Raw genomic sequence first — 12399 nt, 5'->3', positions numbered from 1 at the left:
TATCGTAGAACTCAAAAGCCATTTCCCTTTCGCTGACACATAAATTGCGTAAATACTGTTATTAAAACCCCCTTTTTCGGTATCCTATGCCTCGATTTCGTTTCGGCAGTCGTCTTCAGTACGCCGGCTGAAAAGAAGAATTGATTCTCAAACCTGGCAATTACTGGTGATCATATGTGACCAACGTGGCTAACCATCTGTTGTTGTCAACCGAACGAAATCGTCTGGGATCGATCTTCCATTCCCCTATGGTTGGTTTAGCTTTAACCGAACTCTGTTGCCGATGAACACAGCTACGTTTAAAATCAAATGTTAAAGATCGCATTATTTTTGTTGTTGCTGCAAGCCCAGCATTCGTTATAGAGTTCAATGCATTGCACTTAAGGTTCACAATACGCCGAAGTAATTGAAAGAAGTTTGCTATTTCATAGCGCATAATTTCTATTCGACAACTACTTTTCAGCTATCGCATTAAACCAGAGGTAATGAATAATACTTGTTAGTCATAGCTGATTAATACTTGTTTTCTTATAACTGCAGGCTTTATCGAAAGACCCAGTTCTTTCCGTTATCATTCATCGCGCTCCGACGTTCATCACATAATGGTAAACAAACACTGTTGATAGCTATGTATAAACTTGTACAAGGTTCCGAATCAGTTCGCAAAGGAATGCCAAGGGTCCAGAACGATGGCAAAGCTATTTTGATAAAACAAAAATAAAATAACAGCAAGCGATGATTTAAAGCACGTCTAGAACTGGGAAGCGAGAATAGTTCTATTTTAATAAGGCACCCGAGAGGTTGCAACTGTGATACTAACGATGAAGCTCAAACATATGCTGTGGATAGTTTGTATATCTTGGTTTTGCATTAATTTGATGCATGTTCAGGCTAAAACATGTAAAGTTAATGTAAAGTATGTAGTCAATTTGTGATTTCGTTTTAGACGATTTATGTACGTTTTTTGTATTTTAGGAATTATTTCTCACAAAGTTCCGTGACATACGTAACAGGTGAAGCTAGTTGCAGAAGCTTTAGGCGCACGGTTCATTACACATATCCAGCCACAACATGTTCCGTAAATATCGGCTCTAGTGGAATACCAGACACCAAGGTCGTTGACGAATTCTTGATTGTTTCGTTCCAAACAGTTGAATTACAAATTTGTCGCGGAGGACCGATGCTGTGAGGGATACTATAACGATACGATGGGCAACTGCATGCCCATCTGCAAAGAGCGGTGTGATAATGGATTCTGTGCACTGCCGAATGTTTGCGAATGCTATTCTGGTTATACTAAAACAAACGGTGATTGCAAACCCGCTTGCAGTTATTGCCAAAACGGAGTCTGTGTCGCTCCAAATCAATGCATCTGCAACAGGGGATTTGAGCTCAGTAATGCTGGCAAATGCGTTCCGAAGTGCAGCGGAATCTGCTTGAATGGTGCGTGTGGCGCGAATGGTGAGTGCATATGCGCGGAAGGGTATTTCCGCAGTGATGCGATCAACGGCTTCGACGGACTAGAGAATGCGACCCTTTGCGTACGTAACTGCGATAAGCCCTGTCAAAACGGTATATGCGTTGGGCGTAATCAATGTCAATGCAATAACGGCTACAAACTTTCCAACGATTCATTTCGTTGTGAGCCGGTCTGCTCTTCCGATTGTTCTGACGACACAAATACCAGATGCGCAGCACCGAATGTCTGCACATGCAAGAAAGGCTTCCAACCTGGCGGATCTGGTTGTGTTCCAGTGTGTTATCCATCCTGCGAAAACGCCAAATGCGTTCAGCCCGACAAGTGTGAGTGTATCGAGGGGTACTTCAAGACGAACGCATCCGATCATGTGTGCAGCCCGTCGTGCGATCCTCCTTGTAAGAACGGACATTGTACCGAGCCTAATCGATGTCAATGTCATTACGGTTTCCAACCTTCAGACGAGACAAATAATTGCGAACCGATCTGCTCTACCGATTGTTCCAATGGCAAGTGCATCAGACCGAACTTTTGTCAATGCAACGAAGGCTTCCAACGCATCGGAGAGCAGTGTGTTCCGGTGTGTTCTCCATCCTGCGAAAACGCCGCTTGCGTGAACCCGAACAAGTGCGAATGTATCGAGGGATACTTTAAAACCAACTCGTCCGATCATGTGTGCATTCCGTCGTGCGATCCTCCGTGTGAAAACGGACACTGCACTGGACCAAACCAGTGCAGTTGTACGAACGGTTACATTCCTTCCACCATGCCCTCCAACGCTCATAAGTGCGAACCTGACTGCAATCCGGAGCGCATTGATGTTCAGAATGGCGTTTGCATTGCTCCGAACGTAATGCAGTGCAACGAGAATTATCGTTTCGGACTGTTGGATGACAACGTTCGCTTCGGTTGCCAACAAACCTGCAATCCACTCTGTGTAAACGGACGATGTGTGGAAAAGGACCAGTGCCAATGTTACGACGGATACGAATCGTTGGCCGATCGATCGCACATATGCACACCAATCTGTGATCCTCCCTGTGAGCAGAGTCGCTGTGTAGCTCCGAACGAATGCCACTGCCACAAAGGACACGAACGAGACGGATCGTTGGCTTATCGTTGTGTTCCTATCTGTTATGCGGAGCAGGTGAATTGTACCAATGGCCGTTGCGTGGCTGTTAACGTGTGTGAATGCAATGAAGGATATTCCCTTCAAAACGACGGTGATGGCGTGCAACAATGCGAACCCATATGTGAACCCAAGTGCACATTCGCTACATGTACCAGCCCGAATAAGTGTGACTGTTGGTATGGATACAACACGTCACAGAATAACCCTTCAGCTTGTGAGCCCATCTGCACGGGTGGGTGTGAAAATGGAACATGCATCGCGCCAGAAAATTGCAAATGTTTGGAAGGATACGTACCGCTCTTGGATGAGCGCTCTTGCACTCCATACTGTGATCCACTGGTAGTGGACTGCGACACTGCTGGCAGCTGTATCGCTCCTAATGAATGTATTTGTTCCGATGGCTACGAATTACAGACATCGTTAGTGCCTGCTCGATGTACTCCCGTTTGTCCGCTGCTGCCAGCAAATGGTGAATGCACAGCGCCTGGAGAGTACCGTTGCAAGAAAGGCTACGAAGCTTTCTTCGAGCATGAAATAAACACCGAGTGCCATCCAATCTGCGATCAAAGCTGTGGCAACGGTACCTGCACGGCCCCCAACCAATGCACCTGCTTCGAAGGATACATCGAGGATATCAACGGAACATGTGTGTCTATTTGTGAGCGTGACTGTGACGGCGTCAGCGGTTTCTGCTTCGATAACTTATGCCAGTGCTTCGATGGCTTCGCAAACCTGATCAACTCATACCTCTGCTCACCGATCTGCACTGGATGCGTGAACGGTGAATGTCTCTCCCCAGGCGAGTGTGCGTGCTTTGAAGGATATGTAGTACACAACGAAACCGGTGTTTGCGAGCCATTCTGCAGCAACTGCACTGAGGATGCTTATTGCAGCGCACCAGAAGAATGTGTCTGCTACGACGAAAGCTCCACGTTCGTGGACGATCAAAATGTTGTGCACTGCCTTAAAACTGTACTGCAAACAACTAGGCAGGAAGACCGCACGATTTGGATTGCCGTCATTGGCACGATAGCCGTAGTGACGATCATATTAGCGGCTGCTTACATTATGTACAAAAAGCCTACTGGAAGCTACTACAGTTCGGAAAAAAGATCATCATACAACGAGCAACTTCAATCACATCCATTATCGTCGGTTTCTCCTTTGTTTCAAGTTAAAATGAGCGATATTAAAATCCCAGATTGATCCTTCGCCACCGCCGGAACTAGCCCGAAACGTTTGTAAGAAGTCCTTGACAATAGAATCCCACAAGTTAGTCTTATAAGTGTCCTTGAAAAATACTCCCGTATAGTTTCCACTCATGCTCGTGATTGTAAAGCCATTGGAACGACGCATAATTTTCCGTCGAGACAGCAGCAGCAAAAAGTCAATGAATAAATATTATTTACGACCTGTCACGATATACGGTAGTGGTAGCAGGACCCTCAACCTCTCGACCCTACTTAGGCGCACGGGAAACCGAGAGTTCCGTCGCGACGCCATGAGTTATTTGATAACGCCAAGGCAACCGGTTTGCCTCCGCTGAAACAGTCGTGGCAACGACGACAATTCATAGACCACCGATAGGACAGTTTTCGCGCAAAATGGCACCCCCGTTGCATGGTGAAAGAGTGCAAAATGTGGAAATAAAAAAGCATAATAAAATGGAAACCACGAGCACTGTAAATTATTGCTCGGTAATAAATATTTTGTCTGGAATATATTCCTTTTTCTTCATTCTACGGTTAGTTCCATAACAGGCCCCAGCCTGCCGTATGGTAAGGTTAGCCGTTAGCGTGGACAAAACAGCGCTTTTTGCAAACAGGACATCCGGCATAATCCGGCGTATGGATTCCGCCGGTCAGGCCTATTGTAGCATGTCAATGCAAACGGCGCTACCGACTCGTTCCAGAGCCAATTATTCAAATTATTTAAATTGCTATTAAATGACACACTTCCGAACCCATTATTATCATCCTTCATTTGCAATGCGAAAATCATAATGGGCACTGGACGCGACTAACACCCATTCAATTGATGCGACGATAGACAGCAGGTTTCTAACCATCGATTGGCGCTCCAGAGATAGCCGTTGAAAGCGATATTAAACACCAGCCTGCTCGAAAACCAACAACACCTGTAAATGTATTACAACCCATTCGCTCCTTTTATTGCCGGCGTCAGTCAAGCTGTGAGAAATGGGTACTTAACGCATTGATTAATTAGCTGTAAAGACGAACGATTAATCATCTGTCGATAAGTGAATCAAAATCGATTTCGTTTCAAGAGCCAAAAAAAAGGGGCTGTATTTGGTTAACCGAACTCGATACTAAGTTTCTCTCTTGAGTCTATTTTCTCTCCCGGCCTGATGCCGCAACGGTGCTCGGATCGCACCAGCTAGCGAATATTAAAGCACCACTCTCGACACAACACCTGAAACTAAACCCTCGGGTCCATCTGGCATCTTCCAACCGAAGGTAATAAATGTTTCGATGCAGAACGATTGACAGGTTAGATTCAAAAGATATATTCCCGTCCGGTGGCACGCTCGCCCGTAGGCTTCAAGTAATCTGTGGCCGTTGAAATATTATTACGACTCGCCTCTGGTCAATTATGGCTGTTCCTTTATTCTCTTGCCCTCTGTCTGCTCCTCGTGAAGCATTCCGCCACATCACTTCCATCGAATCAACCATTTTTCAAAAATCAGCTTCCAATTTGTGATGATCAATGTGAATAGATTTCTGCTTTCCATCTGGACGCTACAGTCTTGCATCCTTGTGCATCGATCATCACAATAATTTGTCTGAGAATTTGTTCACACGTTTCGTTGCGGATTTACATTGTTTAACGCTTGATTGCTGTGAATTTGATGCAAATTACAATACAAAGGATCATGGACCACACGATCATCGATATCAATGAGCGGTGTTGTTTTCAAGCCCCAGAATACTCTCTCGCGTAATCTGATCATTTAAAGCTAGAAACTGTGTGTTTCACCTGAAAGCTTATTTCCCGTGGCACTTTGATCTGTTTCCAATGTGCTACGATTTTTCGTCTATTGAAAAAATGAAACCAATATATTTAGCCCAAATCCTCATAATTAGCACATTGCCAGTGCTTTTTGTCAGTCCTTTTTAGTAAACAGCATCTATTTTGTGACCCTAGAAAGAGGAAAAGCATCAACAGCTTTCACCACAAGGCAAGTAAAAGCCTCCTAATGAAGCTATTTTACGAGTCGCCACTGCCACACAACAAACAATCACTGTCGAGTGGTAGCGAGGTGCTCATAAATTAACATTAATATTGCTAAGCTCGTAGTGTCGTATTTTGTGCCGTTTCCGCGAACTGCCATTTACCTCCCATCAGCGCGGTGGCGGTGTTTCATTTTTATTTCGCGTGGAAAATGTTTTTCCGCTAGCGACGCAAACCATCGGTCACGGCGGGTCTCTGTTCCGGTGGCTCCGTCGGGTGAGGCGTGGAAAACTGAGCACGGTCATTGTTTGCACACAACGAGAGCGGAAGACGTTTACCTTTCTTAGCCCCGTACGTTCGTCTAGCCTTGCCAAATTGATGTTTGGCAAAGAAGGCATGGGAAACGCGGTGTAGAAACTGCCTCCCAGTGTCGACGTCATGTTGCCCAGCGAATCCACAAATGGTGCCATGCTAGTAGGCATGGTGAGCACCTCCAGCACCGGAAAGCGATACGCTATTGCATGTATGCATGAAATGAAGTGATTATTACATTTTGCTTTCAACTAAAGCTGCTTCTTTGCCTATGCCCAACCCCCTCGGTCCGTCTCTGGCTAGGCCAATTGCTTTGGCCATTTTTCTCGGGCAATTTGTGTGCTTCTAATAACGCACCTCGATGCGAACCGTCACATGGATGGCTTTATTTGGCACTACCATGCTACCACGCCTTCGGTGGAATGGTCATCAACGCTCCCGTGGGGGACCATGTAAAGGAAAATGATAAAATTTCGCCTGACCTGATAGACATCAGCAAGCCAGTTGGTGTACTAAAGAAAGGCAAGCTGAAGCCTGTAGTTGATTGACAAATGATGCTCGATTATAGCACTGGGGCAATCATTCTAACGGAGCCCAATCCCATGAGGGCTAAGCTGATTTTTGCCAAGTTAAATACATTTCGTTTAGTTTCGACATAGTTATCATTTGCCCCTCAATCCAGGCCTTCAAAGTCATACCATGATACTTCGTGAAAATGTGACGAACTCTTAAAATCGAACACAGTTAGCATTGCAGCTACTTCTGCGTTTCATTGCACCAATTAAATCGAACCGAACCAAATTAGTGCCATGAAAATAATGAAACATTTAATGCATCCCAACGAGAGCGAGAGACAGATAAAAAAGTGCCCCGGTGCTTTACGAAACGCAGTCCAGCTCGTTAGGTTTCGGGATTTAACATCGATCGCGCTGACATTTTGGATTCGTTTTCCCATGGCACCGCGATTCGATACCGACCTGGATTTGAATATTTACAATTCGTTTCACTGACGCTCCCGGTCACATTCGCTTCGCTCGGGTCCCTTCACGCCACATCGTTTAGGGTGCGCCCTCGATCACCGTTTCGCCCCGTCCACCGCGCTCGCTGGTGCTCGTATTTCAACCGAAAAACTCCAAGAGCCGGTGACGTCGTTTATCATTACGTCAACAGGAGACATGTTTTTCCGGCTCGGCCGGGGAAACTTCACAGCCACTGGGAGGAAAAACGTTGGCCACTCCTGATGCCGTGAAGAGGGCGCCGTTAAACACGGTGCGGTAGGTCAGCACACTAAATTCTGGTTCATTTTTTTCTCCTTCTGATTCCCGTTTCCCAAGAGCAACGGACGTGAGCGTTGGTGGCTTTTTGAATGCGTTTTTGCGGCTCAGGGGTCCAATTACATGCTAACTTCATGTAGCAGCGGGTAGTCGCTTAACGACGAGCACACGCCGCTTTGCAGCACTCGCCCAATTCCCAGTCTGATCACATCCGGAATGTTTGGCTGTTTTGCATCAATATTCATCGTCGCCGAAAAACGAACAGAGAAACGGTTGCACTGCGTTCACGAAAAAGAAACCAAAATAAAGCACCCGGTCACGAATTGGCCGCCGTCCAATCCTTGCACCTCAAAGCTCCTAACCTGCAGAGGAACCCATCAATCCTTCGATCCCTCGCAGGCGAACGTCCCCGAGGACAGCCGGAATTTAACACATCGTTATAATTATTATATAATTCATCCCCACAGCCCGCCTTTTTCGAAAAGCGGCAACAAAACGAACGTCCGAAAATCCGGCCACGGGCCGGGAACGACCGCCGTCGGGAAGGAAAGCCTGCAAAAGTTGGCCGCACTTGATTCCGTGTGCGGGTAGCACCGCCTTTCGTCGGGATCAGCTAGCCTGTAATTAATAATATATTTCCTGTCTCCTTCAGGAAGGGACGAAATGATCCCCAAGCGCCTCCTTTTCATGGTCACAACGCCGCCGAAACCGCCGCCTGGTAGAACGTGCAAATTATAGGCCTTTTTCACTTGCGCCAAAGGTGGAAAGATGGAAGAAAAATGTGGCTCATCCTGCTCGAAGCCGCTAACAATATGGCCAAGCATTTTGCGCTCCTTCCTTTTGTTACCCTCCCATTTCACGATATACATCTTCCTTGCAGCTTTTGTCCTTCCGACGTTTGGCCTGACGCTTGCGTTCGCGTTGCGTGCGGCGCATTGTGGTCAGAGAGATGAGTTTAAAGAAGGGGAATAAAACAAAAGGGCGGTCGAATAAAAAAACAGCAGAAAAGTGGCGGGACCAGAAAGCCGCGGTTGCGGCTAACACCACCATCGGGCATGGTCATTCTTTCCGGTTTCTAGGGGTCTTGTCTTCATTCATGAAAAAAAATGCCCCCGCCAGCCACGCCGCTCGGAGATACGCACGATGACGCGCGAAACGAACCCCGGGATAAAAGTGAAAACGATGCTGAAGCTTCCTGATTTTACACCACCGGCTACGGAACCGACGAAACGGCACCGGACATATCATAGATGCGAGGATTAATATCACTTCGCCGCTTATTATTTACGGACGACTCGCAAGGCGTTCACATGGGGCAGCGTGGCAATTGTGCGGCTGCTGACAAGACTGGAACAAAAAGAGCCCCGACAGGCTTTATTGTTCGCTGAGCTTCCGCATCGCAGTGTGCTGGGAAGCTATCATGCGATACTGGACGAGACTCCCGGAGAGAGGAAAAAAACAACAGCTTCAGAATAACTGCATGACTGTTTGAGAAATATTTCAATTATATAAGGGCAATATTGCAAAATGACGCACGAGCCAAATAGAATGTATTTCCACGCCGGATTTGCCACTAAGAAAAAGCTGAAATCAGCCCACCGCTTTCTGACACGGCTTATCCAGCGAAAAAAGCCACATTTCCCGACTAATGCCGTTGGCGGCTTCGGTCCACGTAACATCCTGACATCCGAGCGGTTCGCTTGATTCCATTCCATATTTTTCTCTCAGATTGCAGCCCATCAATTAAACTGTTGTCACTATATTAGGATCTAAGTACAGGCCATAGAAAACTAATCCCACAGTTTAGTCGCCTGTTTTCTTGTTGTGTTTTCCCGCCCTGGTTAACGTTCTGACACAACTACCGGGGGGGAAGCACACTGACCCAGCGAACCAGTCACACATGCGCGCGCTCGTGTGTGCGTTTGTGTTCGCGTGGGGGTTCGCTAATCAGGATCTAGACTCAGCGGGGTGCCTTACCACGACACGTTGCGATAAAAATATAATGGCGCTGATGGATGGTCAGCAATAAAGAAGGCATTATGACTCGTGCCTCGGGCACACCCATCCCAACAATAGCCAAGCGATATTGCAGCGCACTGCACCGTCACTGAGTGTTGGATAAACTAGCACCGAACGTTAATTGTTGGTAAACATTTTCGCCCATCAACAAATCATTTACCTCAACGGCGTCACACTCCATCTGACGGTGGACAGTGCTGCACCCGGTGCCCTATCGATTGGCCTCTGCGCACCTAGCGGCGAACCGCACGGGTAGCCAGACACCGGCGAACGGTATAAATAATGTCCTCAGGAAAATGATTCGCGCCGAGGGCTTCGTGCGAGGGCCATAAAGCGGGGGACCACTCCCAGCCGGTGTCACAGCGAGGGAAAAAGGGACTAGTCGTCGGCAGGGAAGCGCATCCATCGCATCCACGATTGTGCGTGTGCCGCGGAAGCGGAAGAATAGTTATCTCATTACAAAATCCCGGAACTACACCTTCAGGAAGTGGATGCGTCGACAAACCGGTAACGGAGGGCTCTGGACGAGTTCCTAGAGGAGGCAGGACTTGGCTTCCACGAAACCACGGAGTACGATAATTTATACGAGCACACCGAGCCTTCCCGTGCCAATGTGTGCGAGGGTTCCCCGGTATTGCAGCCGATTCCGTGCGTTTCCCGTGCAGTAGTCAAGCTAAAGTAGTGAAGAAAAAAATTAATTTATTGCTGAAATAAAGTGGTTTTTCACTACCCTCCAATAGCCGGTGCGCCGAGGTGACCAAGTTTCCACCGAGCGAGCCACCCCGGGAGTTATGAAGTCGTCCATAAATTATTTAATCTTTCGCTTACAGTCTCTCCAACCCGGGCGAGGTGAGTGTGCGTTTTCGTACCCTTTTTGTGTCGGATCGCTATCAGCTGCTGTCCTCGTGCCAGCGGCAGGACACGGGACCACGTATCGGCAAAGGATCGGCCACCTTGCGATACCACCGACGCCGACGGATTGCACTTCAAGACGCGCCAGTACGCGCACGAAGGATAACCGTATGTAAATGAGACTTCCCAGGAAGCGTTGGGGTGAAAACTTTGATCACTTTATGACAGCGGCGGCAGGCGGCGTACACCACTGCAAGCAGCCCGCCCGAAACCGGAACGGGGACTAGGAATTAGGTGGTGTAAATATTTACGACGCCCAACAGCACGCAAGTGAATTATCGTTACTTTACGATGCCCATTCTCACATTGACGGGGCTACTAATTTGCCCCGTTGGAAGGGCCGTTGTTGTGGTTCAGCAAAGGCGCGCGCGCGTTTATTGCTCACCTTGCGCCTTTATTACTACCTTCTTCGTGCGATGCAAGAAGGCATATCGTGAAAAATAATCCGCTTAAGAGACAGTCGAGCGTGTGTGAAGATTTTATTGCGCCAGCGCATGGGTATCGTCATTTATTAACGCTCCTCCACCGAGCACTTGCTTACTTATCGAACCGATAGCTGACGTAGCACCGACTCAAGCACACCTTGAGTACGCGACTGGGTTCAATCGATACGCGCACGAAATTTGTGAAAATTCCTACAAAAAAAGCGACAGGCCGTGCCGGTCTTTTTTCGAGTCCTGCTGCACATACTTCTCCCGGCGATACTGCAACCCGTGTTCGTCAGTGGGGTGTGCTCGCCTTACAAGAGGCCAATAAATACTCTTGTCAGAACTTCCGGGACCGCCCGGTTCCACGCGCATAAACTAGCGGAACGTACGGCCCCCTCCTGGCCGAGCTCAACTGGTTGCCATTTTATTATGCTTTAAGTGACTTCAGTTGATTACCTGAAGGAGTGGAAAAGCTTTTCCGTCCTGGCGCACCGGTCGGTCGCACGTGGTCGCAAGCTAACGTAAGAATGCGATATTATTTTAGATTTCCCAGCGCAAACGGCTGGTAAGCAGCGGGAACAAATTTTCCAATCAGAAAACGCGCTGGAAAAAGCGACCCGTGCCAGTGGAGCCAGTGGGGGCGCCATCGCTCACGCATTCCACCTGCTGGCACGTATTGCCGTAAATCGAAGCTCACATACACACGCCTCGTTCACAAGGAGTCACCTATCTCTGTGGCAGGGGCCGCTCGGCACGTGGACGGGAATGAGCAGGCCGATACAGTGGGAACCTGTGTTTTCGCATGAATTCAATAAACTACAAGCGCATTACAATTCGAGTCGGGGCCAGCTCTTTCCTTCGCACGATCTCCGGGGGTCGTCCCCTGAGGGTCAGAAATCGCGAGCAGGGCACCTCGGCGAGGATGCGAACCCGTGAACGTGCACATGCATGCACCGGTGGGCCCCGAGCGGCGATGCACCGGGCCCTCACGTGCGCGCATCCACTAAACACGTTATTATAACACCCTCAGAATCCAGTAATTTATGGTTCTGAGGTTCATCTCCAAACCATCGAAACGGCACCCGGTTCACCGGCGATCCTGCGCGCTCAGCCGTCCGTGGCCGCAAACCACATAACGTTCGCAAAGCTTCGCAAAAGCCATTGCGATGCAAACCGTTCGCCGCATAACGGTTGCATGCAATCAGCTTTCGATTCGAGTCACCTACCATACTCCCCCCTCCCCCCCCCCCCCCACATACACACACACACATGCACATGAGCCTCTTTGACGCCCTTCCGTGCCTCCCACGCGAGGAAACAGCGAGGGCGCCCACACCGCCGCCATGCATGGCCCTATCTGTTTCCGTTTCTTTCACATGCAAATAGTTCGATTAACGGAACAATGGCTAAGGCCAGCCGATGTCGCCCGTTCGTGTGACTGCCGGCGTTCGCCCTTCGTGCCGAAGGGATATCGCTATCATTCTTCGCCGCCCGGCCCGCCCTTCGTCTCTCAATGTTTCCTCCCGCAACTCGTGTCCACAGCGACCAGGGTGAACGACGTAGGTAGAAAAAGGAGAGCAAAAATGTAGGGAGAGGAAAAAAATAAATGCAGTTATGCTTCCATTTTTCGGTCCAAATATCAGCCCAATCGAA

The 12399-nt window shown here is 48.4% G+C and overlaps 1 protein-coding gene across 1 annotated transcript; it reads left to right on the top strand.

Annotated features, from left to right (window-relative positions):
• The first annotated feature begins 821 nt into the window (after positions 1-821).
• On the top strand, positions 822-4218 carry LOC128730234 (fibrillin-2-like). The gene is made up of 3 exons (XM_053823269.1): positions 822-848; positions 1152-1641; positions 1939-4218. The coding sequence occupies exons 1-3, from the start codon at positions 822-824 to the stop codon at positions 3813-3815; spliced, it is 2394 nt and encodes a 797-aa protein (XP_053679244.1). The 3' UTR covers positions 3816-4218.
• The last annotated feature ends 8181 nt before the right edge of the window (positions 4219-12399 follow it).

This window comes from Anopheles nili, chromosome 2 (assembly GCF_943737925.1).
Source record: "Anopheles nili chromosome 2, idAnoNiliSN_F5_01, whole genome shotgun sequence".
NCBI classification, from domain to species: domain Eukaryota; kingdom Metazoa; phylum Arthropoda; class Insecta; order Diptera; family Culicidae; genus Anopheles; species Anopheles nili.
Note: the sequence above shows the minus strand (reverse complement) of the source record. Positions and strands in the feature narration are given on the sequence as shown.